Here is a 24,511-nt window from a genome sequence, read left to right on the forward strand (position 1 = left end):
TTTAGGAAATTGAAAGCTAGCAGCATAGGGCAACACTATCATTCCAAGAACCAATTTGATGTGTACAGTAAGTACACCATGTACAGTACTGAAGATGTAGTGTCACTGATGCACCGTAGGATTGCAGCAAATCTGGATGTTTCTTGTACTTTAGTCCTCTTGTTATATACGTGGGCTTTGCAATTTTCCTCTTTAGTTGCTTTCCATGCCTGCCTTCTGGCTTTGTGTTCCTTGCACAAGTACAATCAACTCCGTCTGAATGCCAACATTTAGCAGTTTCATATATTTTGAAGACTAATTTACTATTTTGTTACCAAAATGGATATCCGTACACTTTTTTTCAAAGTATTCTACCCGTTACTTTGATGCCCATTCACTAACCTGTGTATATCTCTTCGTAGACTTTTTGTGTTCTTGCAGCTCATATTCCTACTTAGCTTTGTACTGTAAGCATACAGGCATTTCTCTCAGTGTCAGTCTAAGTCATCAATATAGATGTTAAATAGCTGTGCCCCCAGCCCTGATCCTTGAGAAACTCCATTTGCCTGCCAACTTAATACCGCACCCATGAAGCTTTGACCTTAATTCCATCTGAATTCACCAAAGTCACCGGTATTCACAGCTGAGTTCTGGTTAGAACTTGTTAATGTACCAAGCTTCATTCATTACATTCCCTGCACTGATCTACACTCCCTGTGTTTTCAGTAGAGGTAGAGGTGAGCTGCCCTGGTCTCTGCTTTGACGGTGAGATGCATTTGGTTTGAAGCCTCTAGTTAATAGATCACATGACGGATCCAGCAAATATTACGCTGCTGAGGGTAGAAGAGTAAATGTGGATTCGTTACTGCCAATGTAATAAAGATGCTACTGAGCACAGTCAAGCTGAAAATAATCATAACGTTGCTGACTGAGCTCAAATCTGAGTTTTGTATGAGATATAGGTCAGAGATATTTAATTCTGCGGCAGGTAGCTGAAAAATCCATTTTCAACGTTTGGTGATACTGGCATTTAATTTATCTATTTGGCCAATGTGACAGTATAAAAGAAAGGTATTTTTCTAAAAGATGTGCATGAGCAGAGAGACGTAGGTGTCTGTTTATATGAATTGTTCAAGGTGGCAGGACAGGGAGAGAGCTGCTACTAAAGCATACAGTATTCAAAATTTCATTAATAGGAATATAGAGTACAAGAGCATGGAGGTTATGATGAACTTTTAAAGACGCTCGTTATACCTCAGCTGGAGTATTATGTACGGTTCTGAGTGTGACACTTTGTGAAAGATGTGAATACATTGAAGAAAATATACTAGAGGTTTATGAGTGTCCAGGGATGAGGCATGACAATTATGAGGAACAATTGGAGAAGTTGGGACTGTTTTCCTTGTAAAAGAAAGGCTAAGTGAAGATTTGATCGAGGTTTTCAAAATTATGAGGGGGTCTGGATAAAGTAGGTAGGGAAGAAACTGATCCCCCTCAGAAACAGATTGAGAACCGGAGAGTAGCTTCAAAGTGTTTGCAAAAGAAGCAAAACCGAGGCAAGGAAAATCTTTAGGATACATTGTTTAGTTATGGTCAAAGTGAGTTGGAGGCAGGTTCTGTTGAGGAATTCAGAATCATTGGATGATAATTTAAATGGAGACAATCTGCAAGGTTACAGGGAAATGTCAGGCATTTGTAGAGGTGTGGTTCAGGAATGGAGAGGACTGCCAGCTTAATATTCTGGGGTATCAATGCTATAGGAAGGTTAGAAAGGGGGCAGGAGAGGAGTGGGAGTGATGTTTTTGATTAGGGATTACATTAAGGCTGTACTTAGGGCGGATATTCCCGGGAATGTGCCCAGGGAAGTTTTTCGGATGAAAATGAGCAATAAGAAAGGCATGATCACCTTATTGGGATTGCACTATAGAACACAGCTCCCCCCCCACCCCGTAGTCAATGGGAAATGGAGAAACATAGTTGTAAGGAGATCTCAATTATCTGTAAGAATAATGGGTGGTTATGGTAGGGGATTTTAACTTTCCAAACATAGGCTGGGATTTCCTTAGTGTTAAGGGCTTGGATGGAGATGAATTTGTTAAGTGTGTACAAGAAAATTTTTTGATTCAGTATGTGGATGTACCTACTAAAGGAGTTGCAAAACATGACCTACTCTTGGGAAACAAGGCAGGGCAGGCAACTGATGTGTCAGTGGGGGAGCACTTTGGGGCCAGTGACCATAATTCTATTAGTTTTAAAACAGTGATGGAAAAGGACAGACCGGATCTAAAAGTTAAAGTTGGTGGGAGGCCAAATTTGATCATTAGGCAAGAGCTTTCGAAAGTTGACTGGGTGCAGATGTTCTCAGGTAAGGGATGGCTGGATAATGGGAAACCTTCAAAAATGAGATAACAGAAGTCCAGAGACAATATGTTCCTGTTAGGATGAAGGGCAAGGCTGGTAGGTATAGGGAATTCTGGATGGAGAGAGACTTTGAGGTTTTGGTTATGAATAAGAAAGAAGCATATATCAGGTATAGACAGCAGGAATCATGCGAATCCCTAAAAGAGTATATGTGCAATAGGAGTGTATTTACGAGGGACATCAGGTGGGCAAAAAGGGGACACGAGATAGCTTTGGCAAATAGGACTAAGGAGAATCTAAAGGGATCCTACAAACACATTAAGGACAAAAGGGTAACTAGGGAGAGAATAAGGCCCCTTAAAGATCAGCAAGGCGACCTATCTGCAGAACCACAGGAGATGGGGGAGATACTAAACAAGTATTTTGCAACAGTATCAGAGATAATGGGAACTGCAGATGCTGGAGAATCCGAGATAACACAAAGTGTGGAACTGGATGAACACAGCAGGCCAAGCAGCATCTTAAGAGCACAAAAGCTGATGTTTCGGTCCTAGACCCTTCATCAGAGGTTTCTCCAGCATCTGCAGTTCCCATTATCTCTGATACAATTTTAACTTCCCTGTGAAGCCTCTTCCAGGGATGCCTAACATGAAGAAGTTACCCTCCTCCCTCCAGACAAACCTCAAGGGATCTCTTTCCCACTGCCCTCTGATGAAGGGTCTAGGCCCGAAATGTCAGCTTTTGTGCTCCTAAGATTCTGCTTGGCCTGCTGTGTTCATCCAGCTCCACACTTTGTTATTTTGCAACAGTATTTATTGTGGAGAAGGATATACAAGATAGAGAGCATGGGGAAACAAATATTGACGTCCTCAAAAATATCCATATTACAGAGGAGGGGGTGCTGAACATCTTAAAATGCATTAAGGTGGATTAATCCTCAGGACCTGATCAGGTGTAACCTAGAACTCTGTGGGCAGCTCGGGAGGTGATTGCTTGGCCCCTTGCTGAGATACTTGTATAATCAATAGCCAAAGGCAAGGTGCCAGAAGTCAGGAGGTTGGCTAACTTGGCACCACTATTTAAGAAAAATGGTAAGGATAAGCCAGCGAAGGTGAGCCTAACTTCAGTGATGAGCAAGTTGTTGGAGGGGATCCTGAGGGACAGTATTTACATGAATTTGGAAAGGCGAGGACTGATTAGGAATAGTCAACAAGGCTTTGAGCATTAAAAATTGTGTCTCATTAACTTGATTGAGTTTTTTTGAAGAATTAACGAAGAAGATTGATGTGGACAGAGCAGTGAATGTGATCTTCAGTATGGACTTCAGTAAGGCGGTCAACAAGGTTGCTCATAGTACACTAGTCAGCAAGGTTAGACAACACAGAACACAGGGAGAACTAACTATTTGGATACAGAGATAATAAAATGTGAGGCTGGACGAACACAGCAGGCCAAGCAGCATCTCAGGAGCACAAAAGCTGACGTTTCGGGCCTAGACCCTTTATTATCTTGGAATCTCCAGCATCTGCAGTTCCCATCATCTCTGATACTATTTGGATACAGAACTGGCTTGAAAGTAGAAGACAGAGAGTGCTGGTGGAAGGTTGTTTTTCGGACGGCAGGCCTGTGACCAGCAGCATGCCACAAGGATCGGTGCTGAGTCCACTGCTTTGCATCATTTATGTTAAAAATTTGGATGTGAGTAGTGGAGGTAGAGTTACTAAGTTCACAGATGGCACCAAAATTGGAGGTGTAGTAGACAGTGAAGAAGGTTACCTCAGAGTACAACAGGATCTTGATCAGATAGGCCAATAGGCTGAAGACTGGCAGATGGAGTTTAATTTACATAATTGTGACGTGTTGCATTTTGGAAAGGCAAATCAGGGAAAGACTTATACACTTCATGGTAAGGTCCTGTGGAGTGTTGCTAAACAAAAAGGCCTTGGAATGCAGGGTCATAGTTTCTTGAAAGTGGAGTTGCACGTAGATAGGATAGTGAAGAAGGTATTTGGTATGCTTGCCTTCATTGGTCAATGTATTGAGTATAGGAGTTGGGAGGTCATGTTGCGGCTGTACAGGACATTGGGTAAGCCACGATTGGAATACTGCATCAAGTTCTGATCTCCCTGCTCTAGGAAAGATGTTGTGAAACTTGAAAGCGTTCAGAAAAGATTTACAAGAATGTTGGCAACGTTGGAGGGTTTGAGCTTCAGGGAGAGGCTGAATAGGCTGGGGCTATTTTCACTGGAGCGTCAGAGGCTGAGGTTATAGAGAAACTTATGAGGTTTACAAATCATGAGGGGCATGGATAGGTAAATAGACAACGTCTTTTCCTAGGGGTGGAGGAGTCCAAAACTAGAGGGCATGGGTTTAAGGTGAGAGGTAAAAGGTTTAAAAGGGATCTAAGAGGCAACTTTTCATGCAGAGGGTGGTGCTCATATGGAATGAGCTGCCAGAGGAAATGGTGGAGGCTGGTACAATTACAGCATTTAAAAAGCATCTGGATGGGTATATGAATAGGAAGGGCTCAGAGGGATATGGGCCAAATGTTGGCAGATAGGAGTAGATTAATCTAGGATCTCTCATTGGCATGGTTGAGTTGGTTTGAAGGGTCTGTTTCAATGGTTTTGAATTTTGGGGAGGAAGAAGTATAGAAAGATAAACATACTTCAAAAGAATAATACTTGCCTTCTTAATCTTAATGAAAAGGTAATGTTGAGTATACAGTCAAGAAAAAAATAGCAAAAAACTGATCAAATGGTGACCTTATTGCCATAACAGTACTGTACTTGTTTAATTGTATAACCTATAATACAAGAATCTGTAATTGGCTGGACTAAATGTTTGCAATGCACAATACTGTGGTAACCGTGTACAAAGGATAATTATATCAAATTATACGAGCTGCTGACCATGATGTATAACAAATCCAGATGATCCAAACTCAACACAAACTGGAAGAGCAACACCTCATTTTCTGCTTGGGGACCCTGCAGCCCTCCGAACTCAATGTAGAGTTCAATAATTTTAGGGCCTGACCTCTCCCATTTCCTAGGCCCCTACCCCACACACCAGGCCTTGATATGACGTAGCCAGCCATTACACACTACCTATTAAAAACCAAAAGAACTGCAGATGCTATAAATCAGGAACAAAAACAAAGTTGCTGGAAAGGCTCAACAGGTCTGACAGCATCTGTGAAGGAGAAAACAGAGTTTTGGTGACCCTTCCTCAGAACTGACTCAGAACACAACACCTATTGTCAGTCACTAACTCTCCCCAATAACAATTATTTACCCTCTTAGTCAGTTCGTTATCAACTCCTTTATCTAAACAACTGTTCTTCTCTCTCTTTCGGGCTCTATCCTATTGATTACTCCCTGTCTCACCCCCTCCCTATTTTCAGCATATAAAGCAACATTTTCCCAGCTACCATCAGTTCTGAGGAAGGGTCACCAGACTGGAAACATTAACTCTGATTTTTCCTTTACAGATGCTGCCAAACCTGCTGAGCATTTGCAGCAACTTCTGCTTTTAAACCCAAGTACAAGGTTGATAAATGAATGTAAGAAAACAAACACAGAGAATCCTGAAGAAACTCAACAATTTTGGCCACAATTGTGGAGAGGGAAAAACGGAATTAATGTTTTGAGTCCAGTGTGATTCTTCATACCAGAGTCATACCAGACTCGAAACTTTAACTCTGTGTGTCTCCGTATCAATGCTACCAGATCAGCTGAGTTTCTCCAACATTCTGTGTGTTTGTTTCAGATTTCCAGCATCTGTCTTTATTCAGATCAATGCTCTGCTGTCTCCTTGTTTGTCTTTCAGCTATTTCCACCCTGAAACATGTTGCCAGTTTACCATGTAATAATTGTGTCAATCTAATGACAAGCAGAAAGTACTCCTGACTGTACCAACGGCAGCAAGGGAGGTGGAGGGCCGCTTAGTTAAGTTGGTTGGTCTGTTGTTGAAAATAATGGCAACAGTTTGATTCCAATTTGGTATTAGGTAGATTTGGGGCCTTCCACAGTGTGGAAGGTAACAGCAAAGCACCACTGATAGAAACTACCAAGAAAATAATACGGGATGAATCATCAGCTGACGATAATCCAAAGGCCTGCTCTTGGGAAGAGGGCACATGATTAAATAAATGAATGAATGAATTGAAGTGGATAGCGTGATAAATCTCTGACAAAATTGGAAACCTAGGACAGCCCTTCTATTAGCAATTTTGGCTTTCCAGCATCCATCATCACTCTGGAGGGTGTTTGCCAAAGGCAGCAGTAGGTATCGAATACCCTCTGTAATCCACCAGTCATTTTCACATGCCTCAGGTGGAATCACAAAAATGCTGGTTCTGCTAGGAAGCCAAGATTGAAATGAGCCTGAATTGGGTCAACGTTCGTCCAGATGGCCAGCTACACGATCTGTTCTGCCACTGATCCAGCAGGATTTCCATACAGAACTGATTTTATTGAAAATAATGACAAGAAAATGGTGAGAGCATGTATCCAATTTTTTAACAAACACGCTGGCATTTAGGCCTCTTAGTCTATTATGCAGTATTTTCATTCAAACACATACTTGATCAAAGAATTTTGAGTTTTAAACGTTACATATGATCAAAGTCAATTTTGTACAATTACCATCATTAATTTTCAGTTAACTGAAGGGCATATTCACAAATACTGCCACTACATGTGAGAAATGAAAGTAAATATTTAAAAAATATTTATGAAACCAGCGTACTGTGTAAGAAATCAGAATCTCTTACTTAAATGTTGCAGCTACAGTGTAGTGCTCCATTGGATAATTTGTAACATATATTACTTGTGGAGTAATTAATCAGCACGGATTTATAATATTTAAAATAATGTAACAGGCTGACATAATGTGACTGTATTGCTGTTAGAAAAATCAATGGGGCATCCAAAACCATTGAAATGAGCACTTTGTGTGGAAAGACACATTTCATGACCATATAATTAGTAACCTCACTAAAATTTCCACTTGGAAATGTGTAAGCAAAGAGCAGTCATGCTTAGTGCGGATCGTGATAATCAGTCAGCAAGAAAAAAAAATAAAGCTTTGAAGACCATATGATTTAGACCTGAACTAGTTCACAGTCGACTCCCCTGGAAGCACAGCTGATGGAGTCTTATCATAGTATTGTGATTGGCTTTTCAATATATTGAATGTTAAGATTAACACGGGGATAGTCTCTTGTTTATTCTCATCACTTATGTAATGTACACTGAATATAAAATTTCCACAATCACCAGCAGGCCATTTGTTTAATAAACCTACAGTAATTACACCAGTCTTTAACCTGTTAGTGTAGATTTAATTTCAACATAAACATAGTAACAGCTACTACAGAGTGAAACAAGTTTGCTGCTTTGTCAATATTCCTCTTCTGTTTCATTTGCTTATTAATTTTATGTATCCAGATTTTCACTGATAAATGTACAGATGCTTTGACTGGGGACTAGTTGATGCAACAAGTTAAAACATTGCTGTTCCAATCCAGACTGGCACTGAGTCCGGGTTTATGGAGTCACTGTGTTCTCTCCATGAAGATTATATAGCCCTGCTTTTCTTGCCCTTTCTCCCACTTCAACTCCACCGTATCCTACAGCCCCACCATACACTCTACCTGATATTGGACAGCTGGAGCAGATCAAACATTCATTCCACCTATGCAGATCAAGGTGCATCTGAATTTGAGGGGTCAGGTCATTGCTTTGACACAGCACGACAAGCCCTATTGGGACCCTGCGCTAGAAATTAAGTGCAAATAAAGAAAGGTTATGCATCTGACGGACTCGAAGCAGATTGAGGGGCCTTTTTGCTCTCACTTGAGTGCAGCAATTACATAGAATATTCATTACATAAACACTGATTCAGACTCACCAGTCTATGCCTTCCTCTGAAGCCTTCTATGTTTTTTCATCCAACTCTGTCACCAGACCCCTCTGTTTGTGTCTCCTTCATATGCCTAACCAGCTGTCCTTAAACGCATCTAAACAATACACCTCAACTAATCCCTGTTAGTGGGGAAGGGAGGGAGAACCTTCCTGATCCCGCAAGGGTGGATTAAAGGCAGGAACAAAGTCTGAGGTTAGGGTTTCATGCTGCTGCTACAAACCAATTGTACCAAAGCTGGATGAATGGCAGAAAGAGCAATTGATGGAATAGCAATGATAACGGTAAGCCATGCATAATAGAAGGTACTGTGAAGACTCCACTGTGATTTTCAGTGTCAGAGCAGCCTCCTGTTGAATTACAGTCCTGTGAAGGAAATTTCCAAACAGTGACCTGAGGGATAGGTCAGAATGGAGGCCACCAAGCCCCAGTGATGTTACCACTAAGGGTAACATCCACATTTGAGACCAAAATCTTCCAAAGGGGTTTCTCTTCCACTGCAGTGGATCTAGTGAATTCAGGCTTCAATATCTATGAAGGAGCATCCGTTCTGAAGCATCCACATTGTCTTAACTAAATGCTCACCATTGCCTTGAAACTGCTGGCTACCTGTAACTACGAGCCCTCTGATTGGGTCTACAACCTCAGGAGTCCAGCACGCACTCTGAATGGGAACAATGGACACAAAAGAAGCTAATTTAAAAGATGCCTTGCAAAGGTTTGGGCCAAATATTTTGAACCGCAGGCCCATACATAGCTAAGGCCCAGAAATAGTCCTGGTGGTTGAAATCAATCTACCAGAAGACTCTTCCCAGATCTTGAGTGACATGGGCATTGGTGAGAAAGTTGGGAAAATTTGATAAGTTTGGCAGTAAGTGGTAATGAAGATGTCACTACCAATTGGCAAACAGCAAGATAAGAATGTCGCTAGTCAATGACAACAGGCCTATTTGCATCAAATGCGTTCTTTAATACAGTTGCCATCCAACCAGATAGGAAATAAACATCAACAATTAGAACATAGAACAGTACAGCACAGAACAGGCCCTTCAGCCCACAATGTTGTGCCGACCATTGATCCTCATATATGCACCCTCAAATTTCTGTGACCATATGCATGTCCAGCAGTCTCTTAAATGTCCCCAATGACCTTGCTTCCACAACTGCTGCTGGCAACGCATTCCATGCTCTCACAACTCTCTGTGTAAAGAACCTGCCTCTGACATCCCCTCTGTACTTTACACTAACCAGCTTAAAACTATGACCCCTCGTGTTAGCCATTTCTGCCCTGGGAAATAGTCTCTGGCTATCAACTCTATCTATGCCTCTCATTATCTTGAATACCTCAATTAGGTCCCCTCTCCTCCTCCTTTTCTCCAATGAAAAGAGTCCGAGCTCAGTCAACCTCTCTTCATAAGATAAGCCCTCCAGTCCAGGCAGCATCCTGGTAAACCTCCTCTGAACCCTCTCCAAAGCATCCACATCTTTCCTATAATAGGGCAACCAGAACTGGATGCAGTATTCCAAGTGCGGTCTAGCCAAAGTTTTATAGAGCTGCAACAAGATCTCACGACTCTTAAACTCAATCCCCCTGCTAATGAAAGCCAAAACACCATATGCTTTCTTAACAACCCTGTCCACTTGGGTGGCCATTTTAAGGGATCTATCTATCTGCACACCAAGATCCCTCTGTTACTCCACACTGCCAAGAATCCTATCCTTAATCCTGTACTCAGCTTTCAAATTTGACCTTCCAAAATGCATCACCTCGCATTTATCCAGGTTGAACTCCATCTGCCACCTCTCAGCCCATCTCTGCATCCTGTCAATGTCCCGCTGCAGCCTACAACAGCCCTCTATACTGTCAACGACACCTCCAACCTTTGTGTCATCTGCAAACTTGCTGACCCATCCTTCAATCCCCTCATCCAAGTCATTAATAAAAATTACAAACAGTAGAGGCCCAAGGACAGAGCCCTGTGGAACACCACTCACCACTGACTTCCAGGCAGAATATTTTCCTTCTACTACCACTCGCTGTCTTCTGTTGGCTAGCCAATTCTGTATCCAGACAGCTAAGTTCCCCTGTATCCCCTTCCTCCTGACCTTCTGAATGAGCCTACCATGGGGAACCTTATCAAATGCCTTGCTGAAGTCCATATACACCACATCCACAGCTCGACCCTCATCAACATTTCTAGTCACATCCTCAAAGAACTCGATAAGGTTTGTGAGGCATGACCTGCCCCTCACAAAGCTGTGTTGACTGCATTTAATCAAGCCATGCTCTTCCAGATGGTCATAAATCCTATCCCTCAGAATCCTTTCTAACACCTTACAGACGACAGACGTGAGACTTACCGGTCTGCAATTGCCGGGGATTTCCCTATTTCCTTTCTTGAAGAGAGGAATTACATTTGCCTCTCCCCAGTCCTCAGGTACGACTCCAGTGGAGAGCGAGGATGCAAAGATCTTCGCAAGTGGCGAAGCAATTGCATTTCTTGTTTCCCAAAGCAGCCGAGGACAAATCTGGTCCAGGCCTGGCGACTTGTCAATCTTAATGTTTGACAAAATTTTCAGCACATCAGCTTCCTCTATCTCTATCCATTCCAGCATGCACACCTGCTCTTCAAAGGTTTCATTCACTACAAAGTTCGTTTCTTTCGTAAAGACAAAAGCAAAAAACTCATTTAGGGCATCCCCCACCTCCTCAGACTCCACACACAAGTTCCCTATGCTATCCCTGATCGGCCCTACTCTTTCTTTGACCATTCTCTTATTCCTCACATAAGTGTAAAATGCCTTTGTGTTCTCCCTAATCCATTCTGCCAAGCCTTTCTCGTGCCCCCTCCTGGCTCTGCTCAGACCATTTTTGAGCTCCTTTCTCACCTGCCTGTAATCCGCTAGAGCTGAGCTTGACCCTAGCTTCCTCCACCTTATGTAAGCTACCTTCTTCCTTTTGACGAGAAGCTCCACCGCTCTCGTCATCCAAGGTTCCCTTATCTTACCCCTTCTTGCCTGTCTCAGAAGGACATATTTATTCATCACTCGCAACAACTGTTCCTTAAACAGTCTCCACATGTCTATAGTGCCTTTACCATGGAACAATTGCTCCCAGTGCATGCTTCCTAACTCATGTCTAATCGCATCATAGTTTCCTCTTCCCCAATTAAATATCCTCCCATTTCGCCTAATCCTCTCCTTCTCCATAGCTATGTAGAATGTCAGGCAGTTATGGTCACTATCACCAAAATGCTGTCCCACCACAAGATCTGATACCTGCCCCGGCTCGTTTCCGAGCACCAAGTCTAGAATGGCCTCTCCCCTCGTCGGCCTGTCAACGTACTGAGTTAGGAAACTCTCCTGAGCACACCTTACAAAAACAGCTCCATTCAAATCTTCTGCTTGAAGGAGGTTCCAATCAATATTGGGAAAGTTAAAGTCACCCATTACAACAACCCTACTACGTCCACACTTTTCCAAAATCTGCCGACCTATGCTTTCTTCAATGTCCCTGCTGCTATTGGGGGGCCTGTAGTAAACCCCTAACGAGGTGACTACTCCCTTGCTGTTCCTAATTTCCACCCATACTGACTCGGTAGGCAGATCTTCCTCAACAATGGAAGCTTCTGTAGCTGTGATACCCTCTCTGATTAGTAGTCCTACACCCCCTCCTCTTCTCGACAAGAAAGGAAGAGCACGTACCTGGCGCCTCCTGTTCGTCATCTGCTCCTCCAGTCCCCTAACCTGGACTGTGGTCACCAACATCCCACAACACAATTGATGGGTAGAGACTGCACATACTCCAATGCCCATCAGACAGATACCAGCCTTGCTGCACCCTCACAGCACATCTCCAATCTACTTGCTCAATTGTTCTGCACCTCAGTGCCACATTGTGGAGTGCATGGCATGTTTCAGTGGAATGGCATTGCTTGGAATTTTGAGCACAGGCACAGGCACCCATCTCATGAATTGGTCTAGTGTGTATCAAGACTCCTCACTTGCTCACTTAGCACTCATTCACTTTGTATCTGCTTGGCTACACACAGCATTCGTCCCTTGCCTTGAGTTGGGATGGGCAGGGTGAGGACCAGATTCAATAAACACATAGTTCTTACAGTGTCCTACTATATTTGTACAACATGGCTTGTGCTGTGCTCAGAATAATGTCCTGTGACAATGTCCATGTGGAGGCGATCCATGGCCCTCCTTGTTAATGTGCCCCATGTCCTACGATAGCGAGGTGTATGCTAAACTGTCAGGGGCCTGATACCTCACAAGGACAGTCACTGGGAGACATGACCGTGGCTGATGGTTGAGGCCAATCGTCCATACAGTGTTGTCTCTTCAAGTCAGGGCCACCATGGAGCAGCTAATAGGTCTCCTCAAGAGGTTCTGACGCTTGGATCAATCTAGCAAAGCCTTGCAACATACTATGGACTGTGTGTGCCACATTATCCAAGTATTCTATGCTCTGCATTTCTGGAACTGGCTATGAGAGGATGTGATAGACTCAGAAGAGCAGTCTTCCGAGGAGGAAGGTGAGTACATTGAGCAGGAGGAACATTACCTGCAGTATTGTATAGCATTGCAGTGTTAAACGCAACAATCCAAACAGGGCCCATTTGACATCTAGTTCCAATAGCTGAAAGTTGGAACTGGTAATCATTCATTGACTGTAAATCTGTTGGAACTCAAAGGGTAAGCAGTCCCTGTCTTTTCCCAGGGGAGGTGCAGCTTCTGTCTGTTTGTTTGTTGTTCACTTTTGCTGTTGCTGACCAGAAGTGAATGTATTTTCTCAACATTTAATAGCATTCCTGCATGTGATGGTGCCCCAGTGAACAATGAAATGATGTTGGGTTACACTAATATCAGGTTACAGTGGGAATTGGGGAAAGAGTAGTATTCTTTCATCCAGCAATCTAAGATGGGATGAGGCTAAGGGATGAGTAAATTCTACCTTGTTTCTCAAATAAGAACAGGATGACGAAAATGCACTTGTCTTTACAAAGAAGAGTCAGCCATACCACCTATGTGTTCTGAGAAGCATTTGTTTTTAGTTCCCTTCCCACTATGCACAGTGAAGAGCCAGGTGTATGGTGTATGGCTAGGCTTTAAATATGGCACCAACACCAGGGATCCTGGGAGGTCCCAGCCTTGTTAAGTACTTCTGCCTGTGGCAAGAGGGGAGAGGACAACAAGCAGGGCACCTTAGGAGCATGATGCACAACTAATTGACCCCATACTCCAATCTTGTTACGTTCACCTAATTCATTTTCCTTGTGTGTGCTGAAGCAGAATGAATGCAGTTGATGTCCATTATGATGTAGTTCGATATTCCACAAACTTCCATTTCTACAGAGGCCCCATGGCTCTCAAAAAAATGTAAATCTTACTTTAGATCCTCAGTTTGCTTGTGAAGAATATGCAAGTATGAGTTTTCTTATTAACACAATCCAGCTATTAGGCAGTTTCACTTTTCAACCCTAAATTCACATCATGACAGACTTCACTATATTTCAGATATCTGCCATTTTACGACTGCTGCTTTTTAAAAAATATTCTGGCCATCCTTTAGTTGACTATTCCCATTTCAAGTTTCTTTTATTTATGCACCTGTAAAATATTTTACGTTTTCATGCTCCTTGATGATTTAATTTCATTGTTCTGTCCTGCCTTCCATTTTTTTAAAGTTCTCTCCCAGTCTCTCTGTATTTTTTTTCTTGTCATATTCATGCCTCTGCTATATATGTATTTGAGTATATCCCTTTCTTTTGTTCTGATCCCAGCTGATGTTAAGAAGTCAGATCTCACAGTGAAATCTGGTTGTAAAGATCACAGGTTTCATTTTTGCAGGTTATTTATCTTGGTGGTCAGTCACTGACTATATTCACATGAGGCTGCAGTTCTTTTAACAATAGAGCACAAGTTTACCACACAAAAGGTCAAAACTTTTGAGATCACGTAGATAGAACCATAGAGATCGACAGCATAATAAAAGGCCCTTCAAGTCTGCACCAGTCAGAAACAACCACCTAATTATTCTAATCCCATTTTCCAGTACTCACCTGAGCCTTGTACGCCTTGGTAATCTTAACATAAAGTAAAAAATACTTTTTCCAGTTATCAAGCTGGAAAGTTAAATATCTATATGAGGTTATGAACAAAAAGATGTCTAAAAGAACGCTACAAAGTTTTCTGAGGAAGGGTCACCAGACCCAAAACAATAACTCTGTTTTTTCCTACTCAGATGCTGGCACACCTGCTGAGCTTTTCCAGCAACTTTATTTTTGTTCCTGATTCACAGCATCTGCAGTTCTTTTGGTTTTTAACAACTTTGTGTTTGTTATCAGGACAAAACTTATTCAATACATATACAATTATTGGTTAACATGGGCAGTCAATAATATAGAAAATTAAGTGATTAGCCGTCTAAATATCCTCTTAATACACACACACACACAAACTCTTTAGGAAAACAAAGAAAAGAATAGACTTCTTTGCACAGATTGGCTTCCTGATAAAGACATTGATAACTAGGTTATTCTTAAAAGCAAAATTATAAACCATAGGATATTCTGGCGTCTGTTGCTCTAATATTCTTGCATATGTTGTCAAATCACAAATCATACTCAGTTAACTCTGAAGTCTTGCAGACACAGCTTGCTTGGGAAATACAACAAATATGGTTCCGAATGCAACAAGAGGATTTTCTGTTCTGAAATTGAGATCAGCTGGGCAACTTGTTGTTACCAGGCTTTCCTGCAAGTCAGCTTTCTTCCAGTTGGTAGCCATCGGAAATGCAAGAGACTTTCTTCCATCTGATCCAGATAAAACAAGCACCTCTCCATTGCCGGACACAGTTCAAAATAGTCACAGAGGGGATTTAAGGCAAATCAAGCTGTTATCGCCAGTCACATGATTTACAGGAAATCTTGGTTAAATATATCTCCAATGTATGCAGTGAGCTTTCAATTACCTTTTGCAAAAAAGACACCGGCCGGGTATTTCCACAAAGACATTAGATTAGTCAATTTTCCACAATTGTTCAACACTTAAGTCTTCAAGCAATGTTAAATAATAAATTGTCTTTGTGTCATTGTTTGCCGAAATTTTTTTGCTGAAATTCTAATCTCCACATCAACTTGTCTGCACTCTGCTATCCTGGCTTTTGCCATTTTTGCAGTCTTGTTAATTATTATTCTAAATGTGTCATGTTATGGCCACTATGACCTCAATGTCACTCTACCTTTAATTTTTATGAGTTAGTTCTGGTTTATTTCCCATTAACAGATCAGTCCCTTATTGATTTCCTTCCACACTGGGTTATAAAGAAGCCCCATAAACCTTGTCCAACTCCATTCCCTTATTGCCTTCACTTAGCTTTCTTCACCAATTCATTTCAGAGTAATTGAAGCCCCTCTTATTCTGTGTCTGATGCTGGCGATGTGCTGCTGGTTGGGAGATGCCACACATGTCTTCATTGGACACCTGGAATGAACAAGAGCCAGAGAAATTAAGGGCCATGGTGACTTTCATTGGCAAAAACCTCAGGTAACCAGCACAGCTCGGCTCTCTGTCTCATGGTCTCAAGACCTTTAGCAGCCTCTCAGGAGAAGCATGGCCCCTGGAAACAATGCAATCCTGATATCTGGAGGGAATTCATTTTGTGTCAATATATCTTTGTGACAGGGCATCATCTTCCCTGAGTTGAGCACAAGGATAATTCACCTTTCCATTTAACATGGGAAGTTATAACCCTGCACAATGGGATTCATGGGCTGTTAAAGCACATGCCAACTTTAATACATGTCACACATGCTCACTTCCAGTTTTAACAGCAGTGGAGTATTAAGATGGGAAAATAGCTTGCCCCCTGGAGCAATGTAAATCTTATAATGAGGCTTTGTGTGTCATATTTAAGTATCACATACATTTGAACAGCCCTGTTTTACAAAATCATGAGAAACCCAAAATGGCAAAGTAGAGAGTTTGCGCTAGCCAGGACACCTAAACCCAGGCCATAATAGCTTTTCCACTTGTATGCCTGCTTTGCTGATCTGCCATGATCAGAAACCCTCAGCTTTTCCAACCTCCTTCCCCCCCACAAACCCCCCAGAACACCCCAACCCAATTCATCCAATTTGTGGCCCTTCAGTGCCCCACTAAACATCAAATCTTCAAATCTGCAGAAGGACACTGATGAACAATTACTCCCTATGAGCTGCAGCCTAGCCTTTTTAGTCCCTTTCTCCCTCCTGTTTGTTACCCAACTGTAGCCTGGCACTGAAGACCTAGCTGCCTGTCAATCTAGCAGCCCAGAAATGTAGATTAAAAATACTAATTAGGACCTGCTGTCAACTCTAGCAGGAACAGGCGGATACCAATTCTTCCAGGTTTCCCGAGCTCGAAAGCAGTGCTGCTTTTCCCTCCCTACTCCACCTGATTCTATCTCCTTTTCTAATGTTTCTATGGTACTAAAATCTTGCTTTCTTGCGGTGTTCAGTGACATGCAAGTCGATAGCCAACAACCAGTATCTAAGGAAGTGGATCGTGCAGAATAATCTAAAAGTGGTGACAAACTCTGCTTTCTTTTATTTCACCAATGGCACAAAAATGTTAAAGAACATGCACGTCATGCAAATGTGAACATTGAGATCAGATATTTAGCATTGCTGCCTACTATTCATTTGTGAATACAAAAACGCAGTTAGTAACATCTGGCTAGGTTTAGTAATCTTATTGTAATTTTTGTAATGTTTCATGTGCTAATGATGTCACAGTTTCTTTCAAGAACCACACTTATCATTTCAGGGACAAGGGAGATACTAACCAAAAATAATTTTCAACATTTTTAAGAAGTTTGGTTGTTTTCTGTTCCCTTTTATGTTGGTATTTGTTTGCAACTGCCCATTTTTCATCCACTCATATTGAATTCCATTATTTGTTATTTTTTGCTGCCACTTCCTGATGGAATGTTGGCCATCTTTTATACCGATGTGACTTGTTATTGTTTTATGGACGCACCGTTTGAATCAGTTTAGTGCAAGCATCAAGTAAGGGATGCTACAGTCGGGTAGTAGAAGTATGAGATACAGCAAGATGGAGAATGGAAAGTTAATGGACAACCACATGCTTTCGAAGGCAGAGAAGTGAAAATTTATTGTGATGTTTCGTAGGGGAGCAAAGACCTAGAACAATGTTCAGGTCAAACAGGGTTGGAGGACAGGCTGAAGAAGAGAGTGCAACAAGGAATGGATCGGAAGAGACTGGGAAAAACATACCCATGATAAGCCTGGAATGAATGAATTACCTCTGGATGTGTGTCTAGCATTTTTGAAAGAATAAAAAGGCAAGATGAAATAATAAACAAACATATAAAATAATTTGCAATTAAATATTATCATGATTGTGCAATTTGGAACTGTGCCTTCCAAAATATTCTGCAAATAAATTAAATAGTTATATTCAATTTAAATTAGTAGCCCTGCTGATATGTTTATTATTTGTCCAAAAACCGTTCATTAATTATCCTAAAACAGCCTCTAGCCCAGGTAACAGAACAGAACATCTGCTCTGTAAATGTAAGCCATAATAATGCTGAAGCTAGAAATAAAACACTGGAATATTCAGCAGGTCAAGGAACATATCTGAATTGTTAACTCTGCTCTGCTAAGGTTCATTTTGAAAATCCAACATAGTGTGTTGTACCAATCAAGCACAAATGTCCATGTGACTGATTTCCACAAGCTTATTGAATTTTAAAATTGTGTTTTTCATGTAAATATCCCTTTCAGTAGTGGTACAGTGGCCCAATTGTTAACACTGCTGCCTCACAGCGTCAGGAACCCAGGTTCGATTTCACTCTTGGGTGACTGTCTGAGTGGAGTTTGCATATTCTCCCAGTTTCTGCATGGATTTCCTCCCACCGTCCAGAGATGTGCAGTTAGGTGGATTGGCCATGCTAAATTGCTCAAAGTATCCACGGATATATAGGTTTGGTGGATTAGCCATCAGGAATGCAATGTTACAGGGATAGGGTAGGGTAGTGTGGGTCTGGGTGGGATGCTCTTCAGAGGGTCGGTGTGGACTTGATAGGCCGAATGGCCTGCTTCCACACTGTTGGGATTCAATGATTCTATGTAGTATTCACTCACGCATATGGATACAATATTACTCAGCTGATCAGCGTCTAATGAGTTTTCTTTCCTTCTAGGCAGTTGATCATAAAAGTTCACTTCTTCATTAACACATTCAATGACCCATTCTCTAAATTATTTCTCTGTCATGGATAGGAGTTCAAACCACTCTGATAATTAAACTGAAACACATGCCCCCAGTCTGTTATGGTGGGAGTGAGGTTCCCTTCTAATAATTAAACACCCAGAAAAGCTCACCTTCCTTTATAATCTGTTAAAGAGTGGTTAAATGAAAGAAAATCCCTGATATTCACTCGCTCAGTAACAATTTATTTATTTAACCCTAACAGTGAAAAAATTAACAAAATTACTCACAAACCAAACCATTTCCCTTTAACTACTAACTATTCCCTAACTGAACTAAATTCTACTGGTATGCTGTTCCAAAAAAACATAAGTCCCACTTATATAAACCCAAGTAATAAAAAAAAAATTAAAACTTGGTGTCACAGAGTCTACACACTTTTCTTATGCTGTTCCCAGGTCATAAATGCCTTTCTTCCGCTGAACTGGCTGTCAGGGATGTTTTTTCTGTGAAGTCTTCTGTGAGGACTTCTAGCTAGATGTGCCATGGTACCTTTTTAAATCGATAGACGGTGCTTTCTTAGTGAATTTAGCTATTTCTTGTGAGAGCTAGATGCTTATTTCTCAGATGGCATTTTGCTCTCACACTGATTTTCAAAAATCCTCTGCTTGGATACCTTGGATGACATATCAAGTTTCTTATAACAGCATCGGTCCAAGATTGTCAAAGCCATCAGATTTAAATTCAATTGGCTTTTAATCGCTAAGTGCTTGGTTTAAATTAATTGGCTGATTCCAGCTAGTTGCGAAAACATCAAAACAAGTCTAAGGTTTCCAATCACACAGCCTGCTGATACACGTTTCATTTTCAGTGCTGGCTGTATGTCTTCAGCTACATACAGACATTTTTTCCAATTAAATCTCTAAGCTTATAAAAGCACTTTACCTCTTAAAGGAACCACGCACTCTTCTCCCATCTTTTCCTACAAACAGATTCTAGCTTCCTGCCTTCCAATTCATGATTACTCTACACAACTTCCTAACGTCTTTTCAGTTAATGAGAGGTCAAAGCTTTGAAACTAATTCTTACCAATGTTGAGGCAAGCTTCCTCATGATTACACAAACAAGCCAGGAACTGAATGCTTTCTTAAAGTTACATTCAATGCCAGATGGGAAGGGGATGCTCCTAGAAACATGAGTAATTCTTTCTTGCCTTTCTTTTCTAGATCTTTCAGTTGACAGCATGCAACAAGCGCTCCACCAGTCTGTCTTCATGTCAGCCATGTCTGCTCACCCAGTTCGTGATCTCCCATTTTGCTGGGAGCAGCATTGCAAACTTCTGCCTGGAGTGGTGAATTTCCGAGCTAGCAAGGTGTCCCAGTGGAGCATTGATGAGGTACAGAGCTTCAGGTTGCAAAGGAAAGTGGTGGAAAGATCATGAATTATTTCCTCACTATCAACAAAAATATACGGGCATAGGAAAACGGAGCAAAAGTAGACCATTTGGCCTCTTGAACCTGCACAACCATTCAATAATAGCGTGGCTTGCCTGTTTGTGGTTTGAATTTTAGATTCCCATCTGTCCCAATAATCTTTGTTTCCTCTGCTTAACAAGAAGCAATCTACCTCTGCTTTAAAAATATTTAATGGTTCCACCTCTAGGGCAGTGAGTTCCAAAATTGCACAGCCCTCCGAGAGAAAAGATTTCTCCTCCTCTCAGTCCTGAAAGGTTGACCTCTAACTTTTAAACAATGCCTCCAGTTTTTGAACTGACCCCAAAAGGTAACCTCCTCTCTACATTTTTTTTTGTGAAGACCATTTCAGATGCTTTTACACTTCAATCAAGTCACCCCTTACTTTCCAAACTCCATGAGAGAAGAGCCCAGCTTGTTCAATTTATCCTCATAAGGCAACTCACTTATTCCAAGTATCGATCAGTAAACGGCCTCTGAACCACCTCCACTGCATTTCCATCCTTCCTTAAATAAAGACACCAAAAATGCTCACTGATTTGAGAATGTGGTCACTCCAATGCTCTGTATAACCAGAACATATTGGACTCAAAATGTTAGGGATATAGTAACAGGTGTAGGACAGTCAGCATCTCAAGCCTGCTGTGCCATTCAATGAGATCACGCTGATCTGTGGGCTAACTTCATGTGCCTATCTTAGGCCTATATCCCTTGTTACTCTTGCTTAATAAAAAATTGTCTGTCCCAGATTTAAATTTAACAGTTGAATTAGCAACGACTGCCATTCGAGAGAGTGAGTGTTCCAAATTTCCACTACTCTCTTTTGAACTTCTCTCTTGAATGGCCTGATCCTAATTCTTTGACTACGTCACTGGCTCTAGAATCTTCAGCCAGTGGAAATAATTTACCTCTACCTATCTTGTTTTTCCCTGTTAATATCTTGAAGACCTCGATCACTCCTTAACCTTCTAACCTCTGAAGAATAAAGGCTAATTTGTCTAATCCTTCCTCATAACTTAACTCCTGAAGTCCAGGTATCATCCTTGCACATCTTTGTTGAACTTGTTCCAGGACCAAAACATCCTTCTTAAACTGTGATGCCCAGATCTTCTCACAGTACTCTAAGCGGGGTCTAACTATGGTTTTGTATTACTGGAGCATTACTTCTGTATTCATATACTCTATCCCTTTAGATATGAAAGCTGGCATTCCATTAGCCTTTGTGATTATTTTCTGCACCTATTTACTATTCGTGGCATTTTAAACAGCTGTTCACCTGAAACTCCAAATCCTGTTGGTCATGCACTGTATTTAACTCTATGCTTTCTTAAAACAGACCCTGATCTAATATTTTTCAGTGCAAAATGGATAGCGTCACACTTCCTTGTATTAAAATCCATCTGCCATAGCCTTGCCCATTCACCTAGTCAATAAATATCCTGTTTCTCTCTCCACAGATTCCACTAGACCTGCTGAGTTTCTGCAGCACTTTCTGTTTTTATTTCGGATCTCTAGCATTTGTGGTACTTGTCTTTTCTCCCACTCACCGTCTTGTTTCTAACATACTGTACCCACGCATTAACATTTTGCGATTCATTCACTAGAACACCTAAATCCACTCCTTTTGTCATTCTTCCTGCCACATGAACAACTTCACATTTTCCTGCATTAAATGCTGTCTGCCAGATTTTTGCCACACACACAATCTCATCTGCAACCTCCTTATGCCTTATTCACTTCATTTGAAGTTGACCAGAATTGAGCTGTCATTGCCTTCACTCCCCTTATCTAAGTCATCGATATAAATTGTTAAAAGCTGAGACGCCAGTACAGAGCCCTACAGGAATCCACTCATCAGATTTTGCCAATCAGACTAAGACTCATTTCTTCACATTGTCTGGCCTGCAGAAAACAGACAATCTTCTGTACATACTGCTTTGATAGCCTTATACAATGCGTTTTTATTTTCTGCAATTACTTTTGATGTGGTGCTTTATCAAATCCCTTGTGGAAGGCCAAGTACAGTACATTTACAGTCTGCCTTTTATCCATTATTTATTACTCCTTCAAAGAAATGCACTAAATTGGTCAAACACAATTTTCCTTTAAAAACAACCTCTTCCCAATTGAGTTTTTCTAAGTATATGGATATAGCCTGTTTAATAATCAATTTCAACGCCTTCCCCATGACAGACATCAAGCTAACTAACTCCCGTTTTCAGTCGCACCATAATACAACGGAAAGCATCTGGAGTTCTACATTCATAGCAGCAACAACAAGCATTTTCAAATCATTTAGGCTGAAAAAAGAACTATACACTGCTATAAAAAACGTGTAACTGGGGATCCAATATATGTTATTTTCGTCACTGGCGTCTCAGCTTTTAACAATTCCTGACATTATGCTTGGCTAATGAACAGGATTGAAAATTGAGGTTACATAGCAGAGCAAACCGAATAAGGCCAATATGTTGTCACTTTATCCTACTTGTATGTTTCCAGCAGGAGCTGTAGCTGCTAAGATTCATATCCATTGAAAATTAGATCATGAATAACAGCAGCATTATCTGAGTGAGGCTACAATCTCAATTTTTAAACTGGTATTAGCCCTTCCCATTTCTAAATGTGGATTGGGCAATAATCAGACATGGCAGGGCTTATGTATGACCTTGCTTATACTTTGTCTCTTAACTAATCATTATTAGATTCACCTTTGTCCCACTTACATTTATCTGGTAAGTTTTGGAGAGGTAACACTAACACTTATCACGTTTTATGGCTAAGTCCCATAAGAATGCTGTAATGTCCTAGAATGGGCAGGTAGGGTTGGGTGCCAGTGCACCAAGCTTTGCTAATTATTGCTACATTCATCATTCAGCTTGGAGTCCTATTAAATAAAAATGAAGCTAGAATTCGACTGGCATATATGACCAGAAGAAATTGGAACAGGAGTTGGCCATTCATCTCTCGAGCCAGAAAAGTGATGGATTTTTCATTAGGATTCTTCAATGTTCTTCAATGAAAAAAAAGGAAAAGTTGAATCAGAAGATAGTGATCATGTAATACCAAGTTCAATTTCAATTGTCTGAAAATTGTTTCAGGAGGCAAAAAACTGCAGTAGGTAAGTTATTTCACAGAATAAGTTAGATAGCAGTTAGTTTGACTGAACCATTAAATAGAAGAAGGGAGGAGGAGCAAGCAACAGGATAGGTAAAATGCAAAAATGCCATTTTTGTAACTTAAAAAAATCTGTGCAGGAGTTGACTTGATCAAGATAGAGGGCAGCGTACAGGGTACAGACTGAGAGGTGAGTGTTAGCAATATGAGGAAACTAGAAACACTTTGAACAGAGTGCCAGTTCCATGCCCCCTTTCATCATTAGTCGTCTCACAACCCAGCCACACTTACTTCCTAGCAATGGCTAACGTTTCATCATTAGAAGTAGAGGCATTGTTGTGCTTTCTTGATCATTGCATAAATGTGGTTAGACCAGGACAGATTGTTGGTGATCATCACTCCCAAGAATTTGATGCTGTCGACCATTTCCACCTCTGTACCATGGATACAATCTTTAAGTTCTAATGTTAACCACGATTGGGCCACTTTACATGCTGTGCCCTTTGACCCAAAAGGAATCTCAAACTGCTGCAATGGACACACTCACTCTCTATATATTAAGTCGTTTCCTTCACTCTGCTTTCTGAAGTCAATGACCAGCTCCTTCATTTTGCTGGCGTTGATGGAGAGATTGTTGTCTTTACAGTATGCGGCTAAGCTCTCAATTTCTTTTCTGTATTCTGTCTCATTGTTGTTTGAGATCCAACTACAAAGTCATCAACAAACTTGTAAATGGAAACTCTGATGAAGGGTCACTTGACCCAAAACGTTACCTCTGATTTCTGTCCATAGATGCTGTGAAACATTTCCAGCAATTTCTGTTTTTGCTTCTGATGTACATACATTTCTCTTGGTTTTTAAACTTATAAATAGAGTTGGGCCAGAATTTATCCACACAATCTTGAGTGTATAAGAAGTACTGTAGGGGGCTGAGTATGCAGCCTTGCAGGGCACCAGTGTTGAGGATTATCGTGGAGGAGATGTTGGGTTGAAGTATAATAAAAATGTTGAAAAGACCAGTCTAAACGTATTATATCCAAATGCATAGAACATCTGCAATAGAGCAGATGGATTAAGTATAATTAGTTGTAAACATGTATGATTGCGACTACAGAGGTATGGCTGTGGGATGATCAGCTCTAGAAACTGAATATCCAAAGGTATTCAGTTATTAGGAAGGATAGGAAAAATTAGGAAGTGGGAGTGAGGGCGTGCCCCTGTCTGTATCATTGAGGTGAAGATGGTCAACAGCGTCAAATTCCTGGGAGTGATGATCACCAAGAAAGTGGTGGGGTGACCATGTTCAATGGCGAGAAAGGATGTTGGGACAGGAAATCTAGATGTGGAATTAGACTGGTTGGAGCTAAGAAGCATCAAGTAATGGTAAACATTACTGGAAGTTGCTATAGGCCTTCAAGCAGTAATGG

General features: G+C 41.2%; 1 protein-coding gene across 9 annotated transcripts in view; it reads left to right on the forward strand.

The window, feature by feature from the left end:
* Positions 1–24,511, forward strand: part of LOC125451546 (lethal(3)malignant brain tumor-like protein 4) — a 290,557-nt gene that overhangs the window by 240,359 nt on the left and 25,687 nt on the right. For all 9 annotated transcript variants that reach the window (XM_059645844.1, XM_059645843.1, XM_059645845.1 and 6 more), the window contains one exon: positions 19,722–19,891. In XM_059645844.1, coding sequence (XP_059501827.1) covers positions 19,722–19,891 — 170 coding nt within the window. The remainder of the gene's footprint in view (positions 1–19,721; positions 19,892–24,511) is intronic.

The sequence above is a fragment of the Stegostoma tigrinum genome, chromosome 5 (assembly GCF_030684315.1).
Source record: "Stegostoma tigrinum isolate sSteTig4 chromosome 5, sSteTig4.hap1, whole genome shotgun sequence".
In the NCBI taxonomy this organism is placed as follows: Eukaryota; Metazoa; Chordata; class Chondrichthyes; order Orectolobiformes; family Stegostomatidae; genus Stegostoma; species Stegostoma tigrinum.